The 27,493-nt window shown below is 43.4% G+C and overlaps 1 protein-coding gene across 6 annotated transcripts in view; it reads right to left on the minus strand.

Annotated features, from left to right (window-relative positions):
• Positions 1-27,493, minus strand: part of LOC135905039 (putative sodium-dependent multivitamin transporter) — a 77,797-nt gene that overhangs the window by 16,725 nt on the left and 33,579 nt on the right. For 4 of the 6 annotated variants that reach the window (XM_070531569.1, XM_070531567.1, XM_070531566.1 and 1 more), the window contains 6 exons: positions 25,330-25,449; positions 24,188-24,342; positions 23,295-23,435; positions 15,394-15,523; positions 8,275-8,482; positions 3,686-3,840 (listed from right to left, as the gene is read on the minus strand). In XM_070531569.1, the coding sequence (XP_070387670.1) occupies positions 3,686-3,840; positions 8,275-8,482; positions 15,394-15,523; positions 23,295-23,435; positions 24,188-24,342; positions 25,330-25,449 (909 nt within the window). The remainder of the gene's footprint in view (positions 1-3,685; positions 3,841-8,274; positions 8,483-15,393; positions 15,524-23,294; positions 23,436-24,187; positions 24,343-25,329; positions 25,450-27,493) is intronic. The other 2 variants (XM_070531570.1, XM_070531571.1) reach the window with 2 other exon arrangements.

Below are 27,493 nucleotides of genomic sequence, written 5' to 3' on the forward strand. Positions count from 1 at the left end.
TGGGTCAAGACTAATTGAAAGCCCTTGGGTGCAAAATTTCTGATGGGCCAAGTGTAGCACCAGAATGCAACCATCACCCCTTTTATACTTTGACCAGTGCAAATGAGAGGAACCGAAGCAATAGGAGAGTTAAATGAGCTGGGTGCAGGTGGGGAAAGGGTGGGAAGAAGACACCATTGCAACCATTGCTCGATGAATTAAGTCTTGATAAGCCCATAATTTAGCTAACTATAAATTCTTTTAAAGGTGCATTTACAGCAATACAAAGAGATCAACCACTAGAAAACCTTCATAGCATTTGCATTAAAACACCCCCAGAATCATCCGAACTCAATCGACACTTCACTCAAGGATACCCTTTGGCCTAAGCGCAGCAAAAAGCAGCAAGTCCTAGTGATGCACCTGCACATGCAGGGCGTCTACATGTGCTCCGAGCATTTCAGTATAGGTCTATTGTAGCACAGATGCACTAAGAATTTTCCAGCATAACATCAAGACACTGACCCAATTTAAGTTACTTAAAGGAGTACTGATACAAAAATTCGAAGTCGAGTTAATGTGCGAGATCAATTTATGTGCACACACACATACATTGTCTACAAAATATAAACAGTGAATATAGCTTAGAACATATTTAAAATCAATCTTAAAAGTATGCGTGCGCACAGCCAACCGCAAGACGCAGCACCTCATGACATCGACATCAAGAAAGGAATGTAAACAACCGAGAAAATGTTACGTCACGAGTTTTCGCTGCCGTCGGGGCAGGCCCTGTGAACAATTTTTTGCCGCTCTGATAGCCCTGGTGTTTTTTTTTTTTGCCGCTGACAACAGCACACGAAATAACTCAGAGTAAAGTGAGCTCGAAAGTGTGCATGTGATAAAATGTTGCACAAGTAAGTAAATCATTAGCATGATTTTTGACTTTCCAGCGGTCAGCGCAACTGCCGCTGCAACCGTCTCTGCGAAGCGGCTTGCCTGGCTAAAATGTTTTCTCATCCCTACCAACAGCATCAGGAAAACTAATTGTATTGTCACTTATAAGCGACATAAATGTGAAGACGTTGATTGTGTTGACGAATATAAGTGCTTTATTACGAGATGAGGATGGGTCGCAAGGGCCGTCGACCTCGGATCCAATCACCAGCTTGCCTGGCTTGCTCGTTTGCTACCATCGGCGTCGATGAGCGGCAAAAGTGATCCGAGTTCATGCAAGCCGCTAGACGCTTAAAATGGTACCCGCTGAGGAGCAGCCAGATTTGCTCGTTTCATTTCGAGTGTGCCTCATGTAAACAAAACCCGCCTAGCTTAGAGCGGTCCGATGATCTTCCACCAAGACTATGTACCCCCAAGCCTGATGCTGTGCCGACTTTTCCTCTGCCTTGTGTCCTGCTCCTGTAATATGCTTCATTCCCAAAGTGCCCTCGACAAATGATTCGTACTACTTGCAGCAGTGCGTATGCATATTGATAGCTGTCGCTGGCCGCACTTTCCGAGTCGCTGCTTTATAGTGGATCCAATCAAAAGTGGTTGGCCACGTCTAATATGGATAAGACACCCGCCTGCAGGAAATAGTCACCGTTGGAGGTCAAAATCAGGATGACGATGATGGCGAGGACATTGCAAAGCCAGCGCAGGCATATCAGACGAGCTAGCAACACGAAGCTCGCGCACCGGCGAGTGTGCTGGCGTGCGTACATTACAGTTTTGTGCAATCACATGCCCAGCTGTGTTTACATTCCTTCTTTGGCCCATCTCGTTGCTCTCTGAAACCGAAATTTGGACTGGTCGCTACAAACAAGACTCCAAATAATTACCCATCGTCCTCTGAAGCAAATGATGTTTCGTGCGGTGACATATGCCTGTATGCTGATGATTGTTGCATATATCGCGCCATTACGTCCCCTGCCGATTCAGGTATCTTACAAAATGACCTTCTAAAGTGTCCACGTGGTGCGACAGCTGGAGCATGAAATTAAACTCTGCCAAGTGTAATGTCATTCACTTCACTAACAAGAGGGTACTGCTTGTTAAAAATTACTTTCTAAACACTGAACCATTGATCGAGGTAAGTAGTTGCAAGTACTTGGGCGTTGTCTTTAAAAATAATCTTTCTTGGAATGACCATATAGCGAGCGTGGCGTCTAAGGCTAGTCGTACGTTCAATTTTCTAAAACGTAATTTCTGGAGAGCCCTCTATAAGGTAAAGGAAACGCTTTATTTAACAAAGGTTCGTCCAATGCTAGAGTACGGCAGCTCTGCCTGGGACCCAGAGACAAACACAGCCATTAACCAACTGGAACGAATACAAAAACGCGCCACCCGGTTCGTTACCGCCACTATGATTTCACTCAGAGCTCATCACAAATACGTGTTTACTTGGGATGGCCCCTTCTCGAGAACCAACGGAAATATTTGCGACTTAAACTTTTCTTCAATATTTACACAGGCAAGGCTGGTTTGTTCAGGGACACATACATAAAGAACCCAAGCTACATATCACCTAGAACAGATCATCTGCTAAAGGTACAAGAGTCCAAATGCCGTATCAATCTATATAAGCATTCTAAGCATTCCTACTTTCCAAAAACAGTACATGATTGGAATAAACTGCCGCTCGAAATTGTCACAGGAACGCCATCTGTGTTCGAAACTTTGTTGTCGAAACATTTATATCTTTAGTTCTAAAATGTATTTTGCTTCGGACAGAATGGGAGATTAACCTTTCCTGTCCATGGCTTTTTGCCTTACTCGCCATTTTTTTTTCATTACTTTTATAATTATAGTTATAATCATTAATAATATCATTGCGTTGTACTATGTACTAAAGTGTACTTATATTGTACTTCATAATAACCTTAAGTGTAATGTTGAAATTAGTGCTCTGTTTTTAATATTAATATTTTGTTGCATTGTGTATTAGATGTATCCTTTTGTAACATCAATCATCTGTATTTTCATCATTTGTATATTCCTTCCCCCTACTCTAATGCTCAACATTGGGTGCTGTAGGTGTGTAAGTAAGTAAGTAAATAAATAAATAAATTACAGAGTCATTAGCTGCTTATTTCAGTGGAAAAAACAAGATCGAAAATTTTTATGTCAGTACTCCTTTAAGTAGAGTAAAACCAACCGGACCATTTTGCCTGGCTTTCAGACCTGGCCATGGATCACAGTAGTACTTTTAGTCATACAGCATAACGAACAGTCTCAAGAGATATCACTGCAGTAGCTATAGTTTTGTTCCCAAACTACTAAAGCTGCGCCCTTCTTATTATGAGGGCTCATCATAATGTAGAAATTCAACACCTCAAATCTTAAGGCCAGGAAGAATAAGAGAGGTGAAAGAACATGTGAGAAACACATGTGGTTCGATAGACCAGCCAGCAGCACTAGCTGTCATATAGAGTCAAGCTGACAAGTATGAGTAGGCTCACTAGAAAATTTATACTCTGTTATGTCATAACTGTTCCCTGCTACAGCTTATAGGTTCAGATTTACCTTTAGCTCAAAATACCCCTTTAGCTTCACATCAGAAAAAGATTGAGTGTACAAGAAGTTTGCCTGGAAAAGCATAGGGCAAGTTGGTTGTTAGAATGCGCAAATGCAAGCAAGAGTACATGCAATATCTGCATGTAGAAAAGTGAGAAGCATAGAAAGAAAATGAGGCTGTAGGATAACACACCTCCTGATTGGCTCTGCGACAAAGAAAGCCTAACGTGAAGACCCCAAGCAGTGGGCCACCCACCACTCCAAAGATCATGAAGGACGCCTGCAGAACGCCACCTAGCTGCTCCACCAAACCAGTCAGCAGTACACACAGGACACCAAAGAAGAAAGCTGTAACGAAACCACACAAGGAAAGAAGTGCAGGCTGTGACAAACGCAAGTCAACAAATGAATAAGCAAGATACAGAATGTGAAACAACTTCTGCAGGCTGCCAAACTCAAACGGAGGGACTGATTCAAAAGGAGGGACTGATTCACAGCAAGTGAAACACACACGACAACAGAAAGGTGTCCCTGTCTTTCTGTTGTCCCGAGTGTTTTGTTTCTGCTACACTGTACGAAGTAGAATCTGTGTTCCACTTGAAACCCGGCTTCCCAAGAGCTGAACTGAAAATGTGGGTGGGGGGGGGAGGGACTATGGGAATTGTAGCTGTGGGCTACAACACCTGAAAGTTTGGGGAGTCAAAACATTCATGAAGACTGCATAAGGATGGGCCCCCTATAGCTACCGATAGTTTTGAAGTAAGAGTTAAGTTTCCTGTTCATGCCTATACCCATCGATAGCTCGTTATCGATGGTGTCAACTTCAAATTTTACTGTGCTTGGGGTCACTTTCGCACAGCTAGCATCATCCAGCACATAAAAGAGGAACTATTTTTCTTGTTTCACTTTCACATGTCTTTTTTTCACCACGGGAGGACTTCTAAAGCACCTTTTAGTTTGGCGTGACGAGCAATCGTAACTTCCGACATGGCGTAGATGTCGCGTGCGGATGCCCTTTGGAAATGGTGAATTTTGACGGATTCAGAATTTTTTTATGGTGGTAGCAGCACAGACTCCGAAGATAATTTTGATTAATCCGACTTCAGCATGGACGTCAAAATTGCGTCAAATAACCCTAGAGCATCAACAGGTATCCGCCGGCAGGTTTCATTTTCAACTCCGACCGTTTCATTGCTGCCATGTTCACATCTAAAGATATGTGGTGTGTTCTAAAGGTCGCAGTTCTTATCTGCAGGGTGTCAATCTTACTTGAGCAGGACCACTTGCTGGTGGTGGCGCAAAGAGTGTAGCTTTGCACAAAAAGGCAGCTGAGAGCGGACTTCCGCATTGTGCAATTATTGCACTCTGCAGTGCCATGCGGCGATTCGGAGGAGCTGCAGCACAGGCACGATAGCCACTAGGGCTAACATTTTCCTTTGTATATAAAGAACTTCTACAGATAAAAAGCTTATATTTGCAGGAATGTTGTATACAGCTTTTATGTTCAAAATGTGTATTTCAAAATTTATGCTCTGTTGATGCTCTCTCATTCTTGTAACAAATATTTATTAATTAGTATGTTTTTTTCAATGAATTGTTAATAAATGTTCGCTTGAAAATAATACCATTATAAAGCACATTCATTCTTCTAGAAACTGATATCATGTATTATAATATCAAGCATTTGCTGTAGCATTAAAAAAAAGTTGTTTACTAGACAACCCAGAAACTTCCTATCTTCAAGCTTTCAGGAAGTTCTACACCTTGATATAACGAACATCCATATAGCTGACTTCCGTTAATTTAACCTTAATGGGACTGATGAAACCATTCGAATTATCCCAGCGGGTTGAGTTAAACAAGACAGAGAAAAAATTCTAAAACACACCGCTCATTCATTTGGCATTACACCCAATTCTAACACAACCATGAATCAAAAGCATGTCCACTTTATGGGTGTCGAAAGGAGAATACTAATGTTGAAATGACATTAAAGCTATTAAACAGAGTAGAAATTTTGCAAGAAAAAAAATTCACCAGTGACTGCGATACTGCCTAATGCGAAATTTAAGGCAGCTCCAATCGTGTTTTCATTTTGCGATATAGTAGCTGGCGCAGACTGATGTAATACCACGAGCACATGCGTGAATGCCTGAGTGACATGACTTCACGCCAGAGTTGACAACTTAAACGACTAACTCAATAAATGTGTGTTCATTCCTGTACTTCAGTGGCAATGAGGATTAACCCCTACGGCCAGGGTAAAGCATGGCGACGCATGCCGGGCTGCCTATTGTTGACGAAGGGGACAACAAGTAGGACGCATATCAGGTGCGATTAGACGCTTTTTTCGCAGCCATGCTTACATTCAAGGCTAATCATAATCTAGCTTTCTCACAGTGTGGCAAGAAATGGTAATCACATTATATTAACAATCCTAAGACCCTACATTGATAATTCACACCATGCAAAATAACAAAGAAGCTTAACTGTTACAAAATGTTTGGAGCATAATGGCTGATCTGGTATCAGAATCTAACTTGCCCTTTTTACCGCAGTGGCCTATTTCTTGCGATGGTTTTCATCAAACGGAAACCTATGAAAACTTGATCCTTTTGCGTATTTCAGCACGGAGCAGCTTGTCAGCATAATATTTCTCGTTCGTTGTAAAACCATAGAATAAAGACCTCACGCACAGAACCGCACACGCACCTGCGAAACCCAGCAGTTACTGAGGCAGGCATGGCACGCATGGCTGCTCAGCAGCAGAGTGCCTATCGTGCGAAACTAACTTACGATTATAGCACCACCACATTTTCGCGCCGCGGTGCAGGTCTATAATATGTGTTGCACAATGACAGTCGATATTTTTTTAAAAGTCAGCTTCACCACAATACACTTGTGTTATGCAGTAAAGCTTATAAACTTCGTGAAAGCAGTTTTGGTTTAGTATCCAATTGCAACATGCAAGCAATTTTCAGCGTAATTTTGTTGAAATAAAGGTGTGCATTAGAATCACGTAAATACTGTAATGAGGCACTGTGTGCAACCATTATTGCTTGAAAATCTCCTTAGGGTAGGCTGAAAATAGGGAGTTTTTGACAGCAGATGATCTGTCAGCCTTAAATGCATTCACCGTCCCCTTAGCTCCACCAAGACAGGCGCTGCCATTAAACAGGTCACATTGGAGTCACCATAGGTGTCACCGTATGTGTCACCATAGGAGTCAGGCACATGTGTTACGACTGGTCAAGTTAAAATTATTCTGTGAAGGCCAATTTTAGAATTGAAGTAATGAAAGTTTAGGCCCATAGAAATGCTTGTGCTGGCTGGGACATTCGGTCGGAATTGAATAAACAAAAATTTATTTAAACAGTCATAATAGCAGAAGTCTACTGTATAACGAAACTCTCAATATAAGGAAGTACTTAACTTATTATAACTTTTTGACCTTAGAACAACATGCATGTAGAACCTCAATATAACGAAGTGTGTTTATACAATATTTCAATATAACGAAATTTCACTGCCACCGTGAAGGAATACACAAAAAAAGGAACATTCCATGGACGCAGCTGGTCAAATAGCTGAATTATATGCAGAACGCACCTCTCAAATTGCACACGACTGAGAGCGACCATCGTAGCAGAGAAGCATCATGTTCAATATAAATTCCAAGTGTGATAGGATCCTATCGTGCCTCATGAACTGTATGCTTTAGGTGCGAATTAAAGCATGCGAGGGTGAACCGCGAAGGATGGTGCCTTGATGTGTGCAGCCTTCACATGCGAGCTAGGGATAGTTAAGGGGGGGGGGGAGCAAGCTCATGCTAATGTGATCAAGCATGAGAGAGGAGGGGGGCAGGTTGGTGTGGCATTTTCTTTTCTAGCGTGGTCTTGGCTGCACATGGCTGTTAGCGTGGCTGAGCACATACCCAGCCCGTGCACCCTGTTTTAGAGGTAATCTGCCACATGAATAGATGGTGTGGCATTATGTGCACAGTCTGCCCGTGCATTCAGTACTGAAAGTTGCGTAGGCTCGAGTTTCAGCAGCACATTCAAGCATGAGGCAGATGAAGCAATCGCTCCTTGCTGCCAGCACTTTTCGTGATAGCGTCGTCCCACTGCAGTAAACACTATCAGCCAGGGGCAGAGTAAATGCAAAAACATGACTGATTTCACTTAATTCATATCGTCGATGTGAAGATATTGTCAGTACCACATGAAATCCTATCTCTCGTCGCTGCCTTTCTAATTGAACAAAATTAATTATTCCGATTCAAGTTTACTTTCTTCAATTGCCCGATGATTTGACAAATTTTGTGGTCCCTTCTATACAGGAAAAATCGATCACAACTGTACTTATTTGTGTAAAAGGTCAAACTTCTAATACAACGAAATTTTGATATAACAAAGCAAATTACCGGTTATACCGACTTCATTATATTGAGGTTTAACTGTACTTTGAAATCCATGATGTCCCACTGATGTAGTAGAGCTGCAAATACGCTGTAAAACTGAAGAAAGGAATGCATAAGCTAACTTAGTGTTGCTCCTCGTCCCCACATACAGTTTAGTCCTGTGCACATGCATCCACTGTATCCTCTTGGCTTATTTCAAAAGTGATTTTCCATAACAAACAATAAATTAACAAATTTCACATTTCTGCACATGAAAGCATGTTTTCTTAATTAGACCCATTCAAAGAGCCCAGTCAATTTAACCTATGTAGGGCTAAACCAACTTCTAACTGCACATGAAGCACACGCATAAAAGTACCCACCAAGAACTTTGAGAATTAGAGATGCGTGCTTGTCGTAGGTCTTTTGGGAAATACAAAAGGGCCGCACAAAGTCCTCCAGCATGACAGCCGCGAGGGAGTTTACAGCTGACGAAACTGTGCTGAGAGCTCCGCTGAAAATACCAGCCACAAAGAGCCCAGGCAGGCCTGGAACTCCTCCCAGGTAGAGCATCACAAAATAGGGCAGCACCTAACAGTGATACAAGCAAAGTTAAAAGCACATTAGCTGATTTTTAAGTCCATCTAACTTGTAGTTCAACCCATTTCAGTGCTGGTTCTCACTGAACAAGCCCCAGTAACGCCAGCACAAGCCCTGCACGCCTTCAACGAGCTCAAGAAATGCTGCAAAACTCATCCTGCACAAACTGCAAAGCAAACAGTAATGTGAAGATGACACTATGCTGATCTGGTGAAATGAACAGTGAACTGCAGCACCTGCTGAACTAGTTCCTACAGTGGAGGCAAAACAAATGAACATTATTAAGCAGCACTACACACTATGAGATCAATGACATCAAATATTAAACAATGCTGAATGGTGTCTGATACACGAGTGATCATTGCACTAGTGCCACTTGCCATTAAATCCAAAAAGCCCAAATGCCCATTCCACACCAAGCAAAATTATAACAGATAAATTGAATTTCATTTCAGGCCATAGAGAGTACATTTGTACAAAAATAAAAATAAACTAGATAAAAAACAAATATATTAGTACAGTAAGAAGTTACTGTAGTGATTAATTCACCAGTGATTTATTTTCCGAGCCTTCACAACTGAAACCTTGGTCAAAAGTGCTGCTATGGGTTTTGTGTTAAGTTTTCTGTGCTTATATCAGAATTTTTAGGTATCAGACTCGGCTTAGCAAAAATGCCATTAAACCTAAAAAGCCCAAATGCCCATTCCCCACCAAGGAAAGTTAGAACAGCTAAGTTCAGCTTTGTTTCTGCCCACAGAAAGTACATCTGTACAAATATAAAAATACAATAATTAAATAAATAAACAAACAAACTGTGATGAAGATGAAAACCATGAACTGAAGATGATGCACACCACAAACAGCAGAAGCATCGTGATCGCTTCACACAAGATGATGCTGAAGTTACTGTTTGGAGCGCTGCTCAATGTAACTGTTCTAGCCGCATGTTCCGGACAATAAGCCTCAGTGTAATTGGTGGAGGTTCTGGGATCAACTGTCAAGCTTCCATCCTGGAACTCAGCACCCGTAACCTTCGGCCCAGTATGCCCAAAGAAACAACCATGACCTTGCCATCCATGGCCCCGCCATACACACTCCCTACACCCGTCATCTGCTCCGGGGTGCCTTATAAGAGGGATCCATCTGGTGCTCTTCAGCAGCACCAACGACACTGATGTGGAGGATTGGCTATTGTCCACAACCAATGGAATGACACCACTAAGCTGAACAATGTCATCATCTACCTGTCTAATGTGACTAACCTGTGCTTTAAAAACCACTCGATAGATTTTTCAACCTGGTCCGCTTTCAAGGCCACCCCGCTGTACAACAGTTGCGCACTGAACAGCGTTTGCAGGAGCCGTCACAGTAGCCGGGCAAGTCATTCTCATTCACAGGTTATATCAAGGACCTTCTCAACCTCTCAAAGCACGTCAATGCCTCCATGCCTGAACCTGAGAAAATCAAGAACATTATGAAAGGCATTGACGAAGACGCATTTCAGAGGCTGCTTGCAAAAAACTTGAGCAGCATAGCGGAGCTTATCAAATTGTTTCAGAGCTACGATGAACTCTGCAAATGGCAGGCCTTGACTCGTTGCCATGTTACGAATGACAAGAGCCTCGCAGGACTGGCCATCAACTCGGACCAGTCGACATTGCTGTTGCAGATCAAGGTGTTCATACACGAGTAAGTAGCTCGGCAGCTCTCACTCATGGAATTTGCTCAGCAGCAGCCTCAGCCGCATCCTGCTCCTTACCTATAACCCACTATTCGGCAGGCGATGGAAGCAGAAATTGCTGATGCTGCGCCAGTGTCCCATCAGCCGCATCCTGTAGCTACTACTCTCACATACGCAAACGTCGTCGCAAGGCCTCGAACACACCGTTTTCATACAGCGTCAACCAATGCAGGCACAGACTTCCCCACACGCCCCTTGCGCCGGCTCTGTAGCCGCAAACTCTTGGCGTACTCTGGACAGCAAACCAATTTTCTTTTCCTGTGGCCACCCCAGGCATATTGCTCACTAATGTTGCTGTCGCATGCTGCTGGCTGTCGCATGCTGATGGCTGTCTGATACGGCTATCAATCAATGACTCACTAAGGCAATCAGCCACTGCCCTGCTACACTCCAGGATCAAATTAATAAAAATATTACTGGAGTGAGATGTTACTGCATCAAATAAAAATATTACTAGAGTAATTACGCAAAAAAGAGGTGAGGTGTGCAGACAGGACACAAGAGTAGAGAAGTGGACAACACTAACGCCGACTATCAAATGAAGGGAGCACTGAGGCAAAAAAAAGAAAGAAGACACAAAACTCATCTGCACAAGCTCGGGAATGGTATCACCACGTGTCAGTCGGGTACATGTGTCGGTCTACGTGAGAGATAACTGTTAAGCCACTTAATCTCTTCCTTATGTAAGGTAATCGAAGGCTGACTCACGCACATACTTCCACCATTATAGATATGCCATGCCTCTACCATAAGATGCGTATCTTCATCCTTAAGCCTGTACAATATCACGCATTCATCTAACTGTGGCGCATTCATCTAACTGTGGCGTGCAGTTACTATCTTAGCAATGTAGGGAAAGATTAGAAGGCGATCCACCGGTTAACGACCTTTTATGCTCCATAAGCCTCTGATTGATACCCCGCCCCCTTTGCCCTACGTAGAACTGCCCACAGCTAAGGGGAATTTTATAAACCACACCCATTCGACAGTCAGCAAACCTGTTGTTCTTAGTGTGCTTCAATGGACAAATATCTGTTCTTTTCTTGTCTTTTACCTGCTCCTTTTTCCTCTGCATGGCAGCGCATATCTTACCTAGCTTATTGGGAGCAATGAAAGCAACATTAACATCATATCTACTCGCAACTTCTTTCAGCCTGTGTGACACTGAATGAATGTACGGAATAGCCACTACTCTTTTTTTGCTATTACTGCTTTCTGTAATCCCGTCCGTCCCCCTTGAAACCGACTTCTTTAGGCACTCAGCCACAGTGGCCACTGCTACACTAGGATAACCTACTTCTAATAGGCGCCGGACCTGCACATTAAAACTGGCGCTCATTTTGCGCATGCAGGAGCTGGTGAGAGAAGACTTGAGGCACGACATGGCAATTCCGTTTTTTACTACTTTGGAATGCTTGGATTGAAAGTTTAGCAATGGCTTCGAAGATCTTGGGGAGTACTGCCAACAAACGTGATTTTGTTCGAAGACCAAAGAAATGTCAAGAAACTGAATTACGCATCGCTGAGGAAATTCCTTGGTAAACTTTAATCCTCCGCCATAAAGTTTAAATTGCTTACTTACTGAGGTAGCAGCGGGATCGAATTCTTCCCTATTGTAGAAAATCAGGTATTCATCAACGTAACAAAATATCTTGATAATGCTATCACCTAAGGCTTTCTCTAAGCAGCTGTCACCCTTATTCAGGTAAATATTGCTAAGAATAGGGGCAACCTTTGAGTCAATACAAATGCCTGATTTCTGCAGAAAAACGCCACCTCTCCACCCAATCAGCGTCAACTACATTGAAAGAATTGAAAGAATTTCTAGAAAAGCTCCTGTGGAAACATCAATGATTAAACATCGTCAACAAAACAATCGATAGACAAAATGATAAACATCGTCCATAGCTAGCGTCATCTAGAAGTCAGTATCGCAGCCGCTCATAGCTGGGCCAGTAGCCAACTGAAGTACACGAGCAATGACGTCGCTTTGGCCTGTGTCGTATCGGAGCTGATTCTATAGTATTGGCATGTGGCGTGGCGTTATCATAATGGCACACTATAGTGCCACTTTCAAACGAAAAGTTGTGCTAGCTGCAGAGGCTTAGTAAGCCAGATGGGACTACAGCATCGATGAGAAAAACGTCTGCCGTTGGAAGGGGCAACAGGAGACGCTTTTGTGTGTACCACAACGAAGAGATGACAGCGATAAGGAGATAAGCGCGCAATAACAGAGAGAAACTGTTCACTGAGATCATGCCACGTTTCTACGCATGCGATGCTGCACTGTCTGTGCATGCATGGGCGCACAGGCGCGAGCTCGCGCGTGTCCACAAGCGCATGTGTGGTCTGGGCTACAGGGACGAGGCTAACGATGGTGACGACGTAGAGTGAACTCGGTATGTTCATATTAAATAAATGCTGTTATTTTGTGAACGCTGTCCTAACTTTTTTTGTTCAGCCAACTCTCGAGGTAAGTTTTTTTATTTTTTCTGGCTTCGAACATTCGGGGGTCAGCATAGCAGCAGAGATGGCCTAGCTTAGAGTAAATATGGTAAATGCACTGCCAAACATTACAAGAACGATGTCAACAGGTGGTCAACTTCAAAAAGCATTTATCTGGTAGTTTCTCCAAAAGTGATCATGCTTACTGAAATCAAACCACACCCTCTTGGCTCCCGCATCTAGACAGTACATCACTGGCAGTGCATGGATGAAATGTAATAATTTTATTGCAATGTAACCCACCCCCTCTGTAATGCCCTGTGCCCTTGAGGGTATTCAAATAAATAAATAAATAAATTAATTAATAATGAAAAAGTTTTCCCAACAGCTTTTAATGGTACGTGTTTTACTTTTCATAGCTCTGCATAAAATTCACAAGACATAATACAGAAACACCATGATACAACACATTACAGGGAATTCTAATCTGTTTGTAGGTTTATGGACATTTTACAATAACAAGAGTTTAGTAACATTATAATTGTAGTGGTGGAATAACCGTGCCAATTGCACTAAAATTATGCCAACAGCAGTCCTCTGTGCCATCCTGCCACAAAACTGCATTTTAATGAAAAATTGCGGCGATTGAGTACTAGAGAAGCAAAAGAATGAAAGCCTCGTGCCGTTCATGCTGCCTCACTAGTAAAACTGCACCCAAAACCTAAAGCAGGCCGTCATCCTCCTGAACGCTAATGGGGTGGCCACAGCCACGGTCATAGCTATGCCATCAATCCTTAATTTCCAGTTTTTCACTCTTTTGCACTTCTCTCCACCAAAGGCTCTGATGTACTGCTGCTATGAGGTCCTGTTTATGCTATCTGTGCCGCAGATCTGTATTCCTCACACTAGTGTGGCACAGAGCTCGATCAAGGAGGCTGCTGGATCAAGGAGGCTGCTGGGTCAAAAAGAAGTCTCGAATAATGTCTGGTCACATATTGTTTAGTACAGTTGTTGATGATGCCACTTTAGAAATACCTTGTAACGAGTACACTCACCCACTAGCACATACATAATTTGTCATTAATGAGGACTTTCCTTGCACCCTGAAGATCCTGTGGTTGCAGTTTAAACAGTTTTCACATGCTCCAATGTGCAGTGACAGAACATTCTGCATATTACAAGTAAAGAAACCTCTGGACATCTTCACTGTGACTTCAGTTTAGTCACAAACGTCCTATAGGGTGGGGTCTTCCTTGCACGTCCTTGTTCTGCTATTCTCTTTTTCTTGCTTGCTTGAATTGTGGTAAACATGCAAACGCCTCTTGCAAGCTAAAATGGTACTTGTGGCTTCATATTGCACTACTATACGCAATGGAAAGTAATTTTCATTAAAATTAATTGAACTAGTTTGGCAATTTTTAGCCTGAAAGCCTCAGTGATACCATATAAAACCGGCTCTGCTATATTCACTGACTATTTCAGTTAATATTGAGATAATGCAGTCTGGGGTGGAAGAGTGATTTGACTTTTTGGCACAGGTCTTGGCACAGGCAAAAATCTGTGGTGCAGCAACGAGCATTTCTGGTGCAGTGTCAAACATATATCTACACAAGATATGGATTCAAATTTAATTGGAACAGTCAATAAATACAATGTAACCGGGTTTATCCACATCAATGAGGCATTAAGGCTAAAAATCACTTAGCCAGTTTCATCAGGTTTAAGTGGAAGGCTTTCTTTGTGCTGCACCGCCACTTTTACCATTCAAACGTGCAACAGGCATCACGCATCCTGTGCACTTCAAGCGAGCAAGAAAAAAAGTTTGTAGAACAAGGTCATATCAACAAGACCGCACATTATCGGATGTGCGCAACTAAACTGAAGGTTTAATGAGGCCATCCACAAATTTCTTGTTATGTGCACAATCTGTCCTGCATAACTGTGCTGTGGGACATGTGAAAGCTGATTAAATTACAACCATGGAATGCGCTCTTTAGATTGTGCAGATCTGCAAAACAGGTCCCCACTCATAAACCATGTCAGCAGTTGAGTACATATATTACCAGATATTTCTAAAGTGACTCCACCAACAACTATGCTTAGCAATGTGCGACAGGACATTATCTAAGGCTTCTCGACATCCTCCTTGAGCGAGTGCCATGCCACACTGGTGCATGAAATACTGAACTCCAGCACATATGGCTCAAAGAAAACGACCGCACAGCTGCATTACATTGGAACATCAGATGGCAAGAAATGCAACGAAAGTGTGAAAACAGCGAATGGAAAACTGACAGCATCTAATATATCGATGGCTATGGTCACTTCATTGACATCTGGAATGATAATGATGGCGGTGACAGCGAGCTTGAGGTTTTGGTTACATTTCTGCTACCGAGGCAGCATTAACAGAAGGTGGTTTTCTTATGCCTTATGACACAGGCTTGGCCAACTTTTCTGCTAAGATGTCCCTTAGGAGAAGGATGCCGCAAAAGATCGCTATTGGTGCAATTGGCGCAGCTGTTCCACCACTGTACGATATAGATGTACAACTGACACTGCCCAAAAAAGTGCATATTGCTGTGCTCAATAAGCTGTCTGCCTGCACAGAGATCTGCAACAAAAGGTCAAATGGCTGTTTCACCACTGTAACTGGAAAACACATAGGTAGAAAGCATCTTAGGATATTTTTACTGTGCCATGAGTGGAAACATACCTGATCCGTCTTGGTTATCTTGCCTGACAACAAGGGGTCACAGTGCCTGAAGTTTGCGTACATCACAATACCAGCAGAGCTTGTGATCAAGCTCAGTGCCGAAACAATGGGCCAGTTGAGGAAGAGAGCCCTGAAATAATAAAAATCCAAGAAACCATCCATATAGTCACAGAAATAACGACACCAGACATTTTGATTGATCGAATTATTGATTAGGTTTAATGCCCTAAAGCAGTGCAGGGCATCAGATACCATAATGGAGGGCTCTAAATAAATTTTGAAAAGCTAGGGTCTTGGGTATACGAGTACTTGCTGCAGTCCGCTTACGGCTGCCATGGCTAGAAATTATACCTGTGGCTTTAATGCTACAACCACAGAGCTACTGCTGCGGGTTCTGTAGTCAAACCACTAGTATCCTAGTTGCATGCAGCAACCACCATTCAGTAGAAATGTGACTAACTTTTATACATACAGATTTTGAATTACGCTATAAATGCCCTATCAGTATGGTAGAATAGACACTATGAAAGAGGTAAAAAATAAAGACATGAAAAATAAAAATAAAGAAAACTTCTCACTGTGCTGTTTCCATCTTTTTTTCCCCTTCACAATGGATACTGCACTGCAGGTGCAAATCCTGCTTCAGTAGAGAGATTTAGCATACAGTGTACTGCAATCTGCATGTACCAGCATGCTAGAACGTTCTTTTCTCATGTACAGACATTTAAAAAAATGGGTCAATTTCTTATACACTTTCATTGAACCACGCAGCAAGGGCTGTCTTTCAAGCGCAGCAACATCCGTAAGGAGGTCACCTACAGCGCCATCGCCTGCACAGATACGTGAATGTTGTCGATTCATGCAGCAAATCCATGAACGCAGGCACAAGCATGTCAAAATCTGTGGCATCATCTTTGTCTGAGCTGGCAGCCAGTAGTGTCGGCATTATATGATGACTCGAGCGAAAGCGGATGCTTCAGAAGTCTTGTGCGCTGGCACGGAGACAAAGCTTCGTACTGTGTGTATGAACTACACATGTATCCAATATGATCTGTGTGCCTTTCAGTGACTAATCAATTCGATCTTAGCACATGCTTTCACACTGTCCAACTGAACTAAGGCAGTATTTTTGGGTGATCACTTTCGGAGATACTATTTTCACCTTTGCGGGACTTTGCAATGGACGCAGCGAAGTATGCAGCCAACAGCACCCTCCACACTATGAAGATAGAGGGCTTGGCACACCGCTAAAAACGCTGTTGGAAATATGTGCGAACATGTCCAGTGACGGGAGCTGGCACTGCCGAGATAGAAAGCGCAATGAGACAGCAACAAAGGAATGAAGGCTGATGCCAGTTGAGGAACGTGGAAAGAGGCAAATGAAACAAACAATGCGAGGCTAGCGAACGCAAGGAAAAGAAAAAGGAGGCTAGGACGGAGCCCGTAAGCCAGTCAGAGCTTTCTGCTTGCAAATAGGTGCTCTCCCCTTCCTGACGACAGAGGGGACAGTGCCACGAGGGAGCTGCCATAGGCTGCCGTCGCTTCTCAAGAGTCCAACGCTGGCTTTGTAGTTTCGTCTGGGTCGTCGTACAAAATGGGAGATGCGTCATCTCAGGTTGTACATCATCATCATCAGCAGCAGCCTGGTTATGCCCACTGCAGGGCAAAGGCCTCTCCCATACTTCTCCAACAACCCCGGTCATGTACTAATTGTGGCCATGCCGTCCCTGCAAACTTCTTAATCTCATCCGCCCACCTAACTTTCTGCCGCCCCCTGCTACGCTTCCCTTCCCTTGGGATCCAGTCCGTAACCCTTAATGACCATCGGTTATCTTCCCTCCTCATTACATGTCCTGCCCATGCCCATTTCTTTTTCTTGATTTCAACTAAGATGTCATTAAACTCGCGTTTGTTCCCTCACCCAATCTGCTCTTTTCTTATCCCTTAACGTTACACCTATCATTCTTCTTTCCATAGCTCGTTGCGTCGTCCTCAATTTGAGTAGAACCCTTTTCGTAAGCCTCCGCGTTTCTGCCCCGTAGGTGAGTACTGGTAAGACACAGCTATTATATACTTTTCTCTTGAGGGATAATGGCAACCTGCTGTTCATGATCTGAGAATGCCTGCCAAACGCACCCCAGCCCATTCTTATTCTTCTGATTATTTCCGTCTCATGATCCGGATCCACCGTCACTACCTGCCCTAAGTAGATGTATTCCCTTACCACTTCCAGTGCCTCGCTACCTATTGTAAATTGCTGTTCTTTTCAGAGACTGATAAACATTACTTTAGTTTTCTGCATATTAATATTTAGACCCACTCTTCTGCTTTGCCTCTCCAGGTCAGTGAGCATGCATTGCAATTGGTCCCCTGAGTTACTAAGCAAGGCAATATCATCAGCGAATCGCAAGTTACTAAGGTATTCTCCATTAACTTTTATCCATAATTCTTCCCAATCCAGGTCTCTGAATACCTCCTGTAAACACGCTGTGAATAGCATTGGAGAGATTGTATCTCCCTGCCTGACGCCTTTCTTTATTGGGATTTTGTTGCTTGCTTTATGGAGGACTACGGTGGCTGTGGAGCCGCTATAGATATCTTTCAGTATTTTTACATACGGCTCGTCTACACCCCGATTCCGTAATGCCTCCATGACTGCTGAGGTTTCGACAGAATCAAACGCTTTCTCGTAATCAATGAAAGGTATATATAACGGTTGGTTATATTCCGCACATTTCTCTATCACCTGATTGATAGTGTGAATATATATGTTGTACAATCTATGCTTTTAATCCATTGTCTCAATTGGCAGTTCACCGGGACTGCACTAATAAGTCGCAAAATTAGAGACGTTATAAAATCGGGGGACATTAAACCAAGGCACCAGTGTTACATTAAACTTAATGCATTTTCTACTATAGCACACTGTAACCTGCTCTAGTTCATTCTTTGTTTTAAAAACTGAGACAAGCCACTTTTTTATGACTTACTATAGTCGAATCTCATTAATTCGATCACGGTTAATTTGGGCTTCCGGTTTATTCGAACTGACGCTGTGGTCCCGTCAAAGTTGTGTGTATTCCAATGGGCTAAAATGCCCAGTAATTCAAACACACAAGCATTTTTGATGGTTAATTCGGACATACGACGCTCCGACAATGCTCTCAGCAGCACGTCAAATCAAGCAACCCCTCCGACCAGCATTCCTCTGATCTTGCCATAGAGAAAGAGCTTGGGAGAGACTCAACGTCGCGCGCGAAAAATAAAGAACAAAAAAATGTGGTGGAAATATGTGTGCAGGCGTGTGCAGGTGCACATCATCGATTACTTCTGTTCATGATGGGTTAGTGACTTCTGTTAGTGCTGCAGCACCGCCATATATCCCATAGAGTCAATGTATAAGAATGTCTGAAATTTCGGTTGCGAAAAAACCTTTGCCATCCGACTTTCTGGACATTTTGCCATGACCGCAGGTCCGAAACGGCATTACTCGAAGCCACCACCACTGCCATTTCGATTATTGCGCCACCTCAGGCCGATGCTCCCACACGCAAATCCGCCGGCAGCCATAGCCACAATGTGGCAACGCTAGGCCTAGCTACTTTGGCGTTCGCTATCAGGCTTCTTGCTGTACAGTGCTGCGTTTTTCATTGAAACAATTCGTCACTGTTAGCAATGGCACAGATTCCACCTTTGTAATTCTCGCCAATGGATTCGGAGAGCGGCAAGCACAGCGCGTTGCATAATGCCAGTTCCCGAAAGTCAACATCGCCCCAATACAGCAGTCTTACACAGTGAAGCATATACAAAATTCGAAGGGGCAGTTGTCACAGTACTTGGCATGTTTCCTTTTATTGTACATACGCGCACCCGCCATCTCCTATCGCTGTACGAGCACTGATACGCCTAATAACTGACTGTAATTTGTAAATACATGCGAGTAAATCTTGTGGAACTCCCCACCCATGTGTTAGCTCAATGCACATGCACTAGCTGCAGGTAAGTCCTCCATTCAATTAGCTTCCTTTAATTCAAACAAATTTTCGGGATCCTTCGAGTTCGAACTATTGAGATTCGACTGAAATTCCCAATCAGCAACTGCAAAGTTGAAAATGAACCATGACACAATTTATATACGCACAGTGCGCGCCGATGGACGCGCCACTGGTGGCAGCCTTGCGCAGGACACACGGGAGAGGAGCCAGCTGCGCACCAAAGTTTGTTGTGTCATTCATAGTGCTTCTCTGTCTTATTCACGTTTTCAGAGCAAAATAGGCAACACCCTTCGCATGTGTGGGGTGGCCAAGGCTTCAAGAAATGTTGAAGAAGAATTGTTGTACGGTGGGGGGCTCAAATACTGGCGAGAACGTGCCGGCGATACGGTTCTAATCATTCCCCACAAAGCATCATTAGCGGGAGCAACGGTAGCAATGAATTGTTGCTTCAATGGGAAATTTCTTGTTCTCATCCACTCCTTTGTTTCATCGATGTTATTTTCCACTCAATCATAGATGCGTAAGCGACGAAGTTCGTCTGCAGTGCAGCATGCGGTTTAAAATCATTTCGCTAAAGTTCGGAATGTCGTTAGCCACTTATATTGTTTTGTTCATTAACGCTTTGCACTACCTAGGCAGCACGATTGCACGAGCGCATTGTGTTGTATGTTAAAGCTACTGAAGTTTGCAAGAAATGAAATTGTTATTATGTGGCTCGGTAAATCTTCGCACCAGCTGGCGACGTGCACTTCATGTTTTTACACCTATGAGTGGCTTCGCACATGTTTAACTGTTGCTAGTTCCTTAATGCATAACTCTTGTTGATTCTTTTGGGCTACGAGGTTTTCACCCTGCCTCGTTTGTAAAGGGTCTAAATTGCGCTGCGTCTTATCGGAATGATACCAAGCAAGTGCTTCTTTAACAGCTTTATTCTTCAAATTTCACCCGAGAGCATCTTAGATATTGTTGCTTTTTGGGAAATGTGTTTCGAAAATAGGCAGTTCAGAGCGAGAACTGCCAATAGTTGCTGCATATGGTATTTTTGTCCTATTTTTCACTAAAAATCACGTCACTTTTGGGAAGTCATCACACCTCGATGCTGTCTGAGCAGATTTAACACGTCGAGTGACTTGTTTGTTTCACAACGTAGTCACTTCTTGTATGTGAATTTTGTACTAAACTGAATTCTTTCTTATTATGCTTACACCGCAGAGGACTAAACCCGGCCTTGCCACCAGCGCTCATCTACTTTGACTAGGGCTGCTCTGCCTTTAAATATATCGTGTGGCACCTCTTTAGTAACATTAAAAATAAATTACTGAAACGTTAGTCAGACTTTAGCTTTGTACGTTCCCAAGCAGCTCCCTTGGGGAATCTAAAATTGCAAAAACTGCAGCGGGAACGGTAGTTCATCGGCTTATGCAGCAGAATTGCATCGGCGATACAGCGCTAACACGCGCTTTTATTAACCTGTGCATTTGGCGACTTTGTTGACTAGTGTATGCGTTTCTATTAATCAATTCGCAATTACTCTTCGCAATTACTCTTCTTGAGCCAACCTTGACTGCACTCATTCGGCGATGTAACATGTATTCATTGGCAGAAAAATCACAACGGCATATGCAGACATCGCACATGTGGATTTCTTTGATATCAGTCTGCATTAACGACGGGAGCTTATTATTGAGGTACAGAAGCATCATTGCGGCAAGAGTAGAAGTTAAAAAAAACTGAACAAGATTTAGAGGCTAGTTAACATGAGATCAACTTCATGTAAATGGGGTTCATGGTTGTCTGCGGGACGCACCTGGCGCGTACGTGGACCATGTTGCCTCAAACACCGGTAACATTGTGTTCATACCCACTCCCACAGAGGCCAGCGTCTTCCCTACAGCTGTCACTGCAGTAGAATCAGTCTGGCGCCCGAACAAAGGAGAAATCGCAGCCGTGAACTTCAGCCATCTTTGTTGCGAAGGGTTGTCGTCTGTTACTGCTCCCACACGTACCGTTGGAAGCACCCGCTAGGTGGCTATCAGTGGCGCCTCTTAGGCGGTGCATTAGGCGTATAGTCGTGGTCCCAAAAGCAAGTAGGTCAAAGAGGACTTAGCTCGTATACATGATGACTTGCACAAGTTGTTACAGTTGACGTCTAGCACCCCATGCAAAATGGATTCACAACCACCATGCCTCATCGAAACAAAGTGTGACTTCCCAATTCGCCATGGTTGTCTCGAGTGGATGCCGGTCTGGTGGGCATCCCACAGTGTTTGCAGGCCCCTTTTGTGTGTGTGAGACTTTAAAGAGACCCTAATTCGCAATAAAGAAAGCAACAAAATCCCAATAAAGAAAGGCGTCAGGCAGGGAGATACGATCTCTCCAATGCTATTCACAGCGTGTTTACAGGAGGTATTCAGAGACCTGGATTGGGAAGAAATGGGGATAAAAGTTAATGGAGAATACCTTAGTAACTTGCGATTCGCTGATGATATTGCCTTGCTTAGTAACTCAGGGGACCAACTGCAATGCATGCTCACTGACCTGGAGAGGCAGAGCAGAAGAGTGGGTCTAAAAATTAATCTGCAGAAAACTAAAGTAATGCTTAACAGTCTCGGAAGAGAACAGCAGTTTACAATAGGCAGTGAGGCACTGGAAATCGTAAGGGAATACATCTACTTAGGGCAGGTAGTGACTGCGGATCCGGATCATGAGACAGAAATAATCAGAAGAATAAGAATGGGCTGGGGTGCGTTTGGCAGGCATTCTCAGATCATGAACAGCAGGTTGCCATTATCCCTCAAGAGAAAAGTGTATAATAGCTGTGTCTTACCAGTACTCACCTACGGGGCAGAAACCTGGAGGCTTACGAAAAGGGTTCTACTCAAATTGAGGACGACGCAACGAGCTATGGAAAGAAGAATGATAGGTGTGACGTTAAGGGATAAGAAAAGAGCAGATTGGGTGAGGGAACAAACGCGAGTTAATGACATCTTAGTTGAAATCAAGAAAAAGAAATGGGCATGGGCAGGACATGTAATGAGGAGGGAAGATAACCGATGGACATTAAGGGTTACGGACTGGATTCCAAGGGAAGGGAAGCGTAGCAGGGGACGGCAGAAAGTTAGGTGGGCGGATGAGATTAAGAAATTTGCAGGGACGACATGGCCACAATTAGTACATGACCGGGGTTGTTGGAGAAATATGGGAGAGGCCTTTGCCCTGCAGTGGGCGTAACCAGGCTGATGATGATGATGAATTCGCCATGGTTGTCTTAAGTGGATGCCGGTCTGGCGGACATCCCGCAGTGTTTGCAGGCCCCTTTTGTGTGTGTGCGACTTTAGAGGGACCCATTCCTCGAACTGTCAAGCTCTACAGGAGAACTTCAGCAAACCAGCAACACGCAAAAGAGAAGGATACGCGTCTACAATCCCGGACCTGCGGCTTGGTATATACGGAGGCGGGACGCTCTTTCCTTGCTGCAGGCTTGGTATCTACGGAGGCGAGACGCCCATCCACAAACCAGACTCTGTGCCTGTCACGTGACGTCAACGGGAGCAAGATCCCTCCCACGATTTTAGAGAGCCTATTTAAGGGGCTCCGAAATGCACTTTTACCACACTTCATTCTCTTATGTTTCACCAGCCTTTGAATAAACCGTGCAAGTTTCAAACTAGAAATCGTCTCGTCCTTGCCTGGTCGCCATGGTCTACTGGATGCCTGCAGCCTGCCAACAACGCCACGCTACCCAATAGTAACGTCGGTCGAGTTTCGATAAACAGGCGTCGCTACAACTCGGCAGCAGTACGATACGCTACCCTGGAGTACGCAACAAAGTGCTGCTACTAGGTTAGTATTTACACTCCACCAGTTTGAAGAATAAATGTGCAACAGCCAGCACTTTGCACGTACAGCTGTGCTTTCTTGAGTGTGCTGACAGTCATGAGCCTCTGAACCTGGGCCTGATTGACACCGTAGAGGGATACATAGACAAAGATGCCTCCAATGGCCAGGGTCCACACGGTGTGGCGTACAGTTGGGTCTGGGTCAAAGCTATGAAAAAATAAGAAGACAGGAGAAGTAATATCAGAGGTGGCTTCAGCCTTTGCGTAACCAAAAAGGCGACTTGCACAAAGTCAGTTCTGATACGACAGCTTGCTGTAGCTAGTTTACGACTGCAAATGATTTGCCGTAACTCGATTTCCTATAAACCACGAATTTTTGTTTGAATCATCCGAAATTTAGTTAACTATATTGCAAACAGAAATGAGAGTAACATAGTACACGTATTTGATGCTCCACAAGAATGTGGCCTTAACAGACAGTCGAATAATACCACCTGTCGTCGTGAACTCACGACTATGTTGGCACTGTCTCGCAATGGTGCCTGTGAACATTTGGGTAGATTTGCAGTATAGAATTAAGCCTTAGTGCACAAAGATGTAAACAGAGTAACATTTGAGCTGAACTCTGGGGATTAAAATTTAATATTGTAGCCTAAATACAATTAGCATCAGTGCATGGTTACAAAATACACTCATAATGTAAGAAATCTGTCGAAGGCCACAAAGAGAAATATGTCCATCATCAATGAAATTTGAATCATGCCACTTTCCGGAAAAGCCTAAGACGTTTGCAACACTTGATTCACCATAAGCCATAGCGTACATTACAATAAGAGGAATTTTGTCAGAATCGCCTGCATGTCATTAGAAAATGGCAGAAAAAGAAACTTCATTAACAAAACATTCTGTCAGTTTGGATTAAGAAAGTCGCTACCAGAAGCAATAATAAATACTGCTCACTTGAAAAACTCTATCCTCCCTCCAGCGAGCGCTTCATTCCAGACATTGGAGACACCGCCCATCCTATAGGTGCCCACACCAACAACAGCAAACATGGACACAAACATAAGTATTGACTGGAACAGGTCAGTCCACAGAACAGCCTTCATGCCACCCTAAGAAAAAGAGTGAAAAAAAGAAGTTAACTACATCCCCATTCTAGACATACATGGGCAGATGCTTGCACACAGGGACAGCAATGCACACAATCTTTGCACAATTCCATAATGCTGAACATGGTGTGCTAACAGCCTATGTAACAAGAGCCGAGAGACCCCAATCCTGCAGCAAAATGCATTGGCATTCTATATATAATTCCCTCACAAAGCCTTCCTTGGTTAATGTGAGACAAAGATATGTATAACATCAATGTACTTCATTGCTGATATTGTGAACAAATATCTCGAAACTGGTAGAGTTGATAGAATTCTTATTACCAGCAAGTAGTTAGTACTGGCATTTGCAACTTAATTCTTAATTAAAAACTATAATTATTAAACTTGTACTAATTAAGTAAGAAACAAATAGGCAATTACTGCACAGTTTCTGGTGTCTGCAACTGCTATGACTTTACACCAACAAGAAGTAACAATCACCTCAAATCCCCCATTTTGAAAGACTCAAGACAGCCATAGCTGAAATACCTCAAATATCCCTCATAAACACCCTCAAGGCCGCCACGGCCCCATTTCTATACATCGTGCCTCATAATCAGATTGTGGTTTTGGCACATAAAACGCCAGAATTACATTTTTTTAGTGGCTTGGCTGTGCTGCCTGAAACAGAGGCACTGCATGGTGGCCACACAGAGAAGCATAGATGGTGCTTTTCAGTTCCATTGTGCACAAATTGCCACAGAAGAAACCTTTCTTATGGCTTTCACGCATGGCAAACTTTTGCACGGAGAGCACATGAAAGGACACTCGTAAAGCAATAAAGAAAGAAAGAAAAAAAAAGGTTTATATGACTTATGCTAGGTGAAAGTTACTGCAAACTGCACTGCTTATACTCACCCCCCCCCCCCCCCCTTTTTCTAACACCTCTGAACATTAAAAAGACGCCCAGATGATAACCCACCCAGATGGCAATAAAGTTGTACTCACAATAGTGCAATAAAATGTGCAGACCAGACCAACAGAGATAATAGAAAGCCACTTTGATATGCCAGTGACAGCACTCAGGGCCACAGCTGGTGCGTACAGCACGACTGCCATGTACAGCACCTGTGATGCGGAATGCACAAGCATGCACAACAAGGGGCGGTCAAAGTCTGAAGCAATGTTTAGTCTTTGAAAACCTGGAACAGTAATAATTTAGAACAATCTAGGGTTGCACACATTCAACTGACTGTAGGCAACAGAGCCAGACCTAACTTGACCAAGTTATTAAGAAAAAGAGTAAGCTCTTGTTACTCAAAATAACTGCATTTCTTCAAATGACCAATATTTGCTTGATTCTAACATGTCCTTATGCAAAATACACGCCCACTGGCTTGAGTGCAGAAATAAGTTCTTTAAGCCAGTTTGACACACTACTGCATGTGAGCCCACGCATCTCAAAAGCAGACTCCCAGTAGGTGGGAGTAAGCAAGGGGCGGAGCGGCAGAATTGACTGCTGTGCATTTCCATCTACGAGGGGATCATTAAAGTTCACTAATCTGATGTGCAGCAAGTTACTGCTAGGACGCCCCAGCAAGACCCAACACACCTGCCCTGACACTAGTGTACTGCTTCATAGCAGAGTACAGCATAAAGCCCATTTTACATAGTGTGAAACGTCTGCAACTGGTTTGGACCTTTATACTACATTCCAGCTCACAATGGCCACACATTGAAAAGGCAGCAAGCTGCTGTAACGCATGGCTGCCGTACTTGTGGTTCCTTTATAGCAGTGCAACATTTGTTTGTTGCTGCAGCAAGTAATGTTGCTTTACATTAGTCTTCACTGACACTGCCTGAACTACTTATTTGTAAGAGACTTTCAGCGTGTGTCACATTCTGAACATGAAAAGTGCACAGTGAATGTCAAGTTTATAAACTCCTGACGTACATGAAGCACTGAGGCTGATGGCCTCACCAGTCATTCGGAATAGCCCAATTGCAGAAATATTTCAAAGATTTCTTAATTGTAACCCTATTGTTGTCTTTAGTCTGGCATCGTAAAGTGATCCATCCTGCATGCAATTCACGACTGTACTTGGACTTTTTTTACCATCTCTGACTTGCTGGAAAATAAACTCAAAAGCCTTAAACTTAACCCACAGACACTAAGACAGAACCGCAGCCATTTCATTCTGATGGATTCACCAAAGTGATCAGTTGCTGCCTGCACAGAGATATTACCTGGACTGGAATGCCTCACTTCCTTTTGTTCCACACCACTATCAGGATGTGAACGATAACATGCAGGTCAGTTCCGAAATTACAGTCTATGCTTTGTGTTCAGATAGCAGGCGATGCAGTTAGATTACAAAACAGCAAATAGTATCTCAATGAGTGAGTGCACAGGTACACTACAGTGATATTTTGCTGGGCAGGTGGAATGTTCTGAACACCAAATACATACATTTGTTATTCATTCCTAACAATTGCAAAATTTTGTAATGTTATCCCCCCCTCTATCATTTCAAAATGCATCGTTAGTAGTGATAATGCAAGCATTGTAGTTTAGAACAAGAAAGGTGCATAATATCTGCACAATCATGCACAGCCTAAGCTGAAACAAAATAACAGCAGACAACAGATACTGGTGGCGCGGCCCAGCCACGAGAACGAAAAGCTGAGACGCAATAAAATGTGTTCAAGAGTGTCTTTCACTGCTGCTGTGCGAATCAGCCAGTTCCATCTGCTGCACAACGGATCGTTCTGCTAGCACACATGTGTTTTGTCAGATCTCACTTATCTGGAAATGACTTTTTTGGAACCCGCTCACTTTGAAAGTGTAGCACTGGATAGGCGGCGCCTTCAGTGACAAGATGAGCTGTATTTTTGTGAACAGAGTTGTTTTATAACGCACACGTGAGAGCTGCGCAGTAGCGTAGCAGACGAAACCATACGATTCGCACGGCAGCAGCAAAGGGCACTCTCGAGGACATGTCTTATCTCGTCGCAGCTTTCTGTTCTTGCAGCTGAGCTGTGGCCCCAGTATCTGTCTGCCGTTATTTTGTTTCAGTTTAGGCTGTCATTGATTGTACATTCCAGGTTGCACAATTTATGCACTGGCAGCAATGGGACACACTAGATGCAAGTTTTCCCCACTGTGATTATC

This window comes from Dermacentor albipictus, chromosome 1 (assembly GCF_038994185.2).
Source record: "Dermacentor albipictus isolate Rhodes 1998 colony chromosome 1, USDA_Dalb.pri_finalv2, whole genome shotgun sequence".
In the NCBI taxonomy this organism is placed as follows: domain Eukaryota; kingdom Metazoa; phylum Arthropoda; class Arachnida; order Ixodida; family Ixodidae; genus Dermacentor; species Dermacentor albipictus.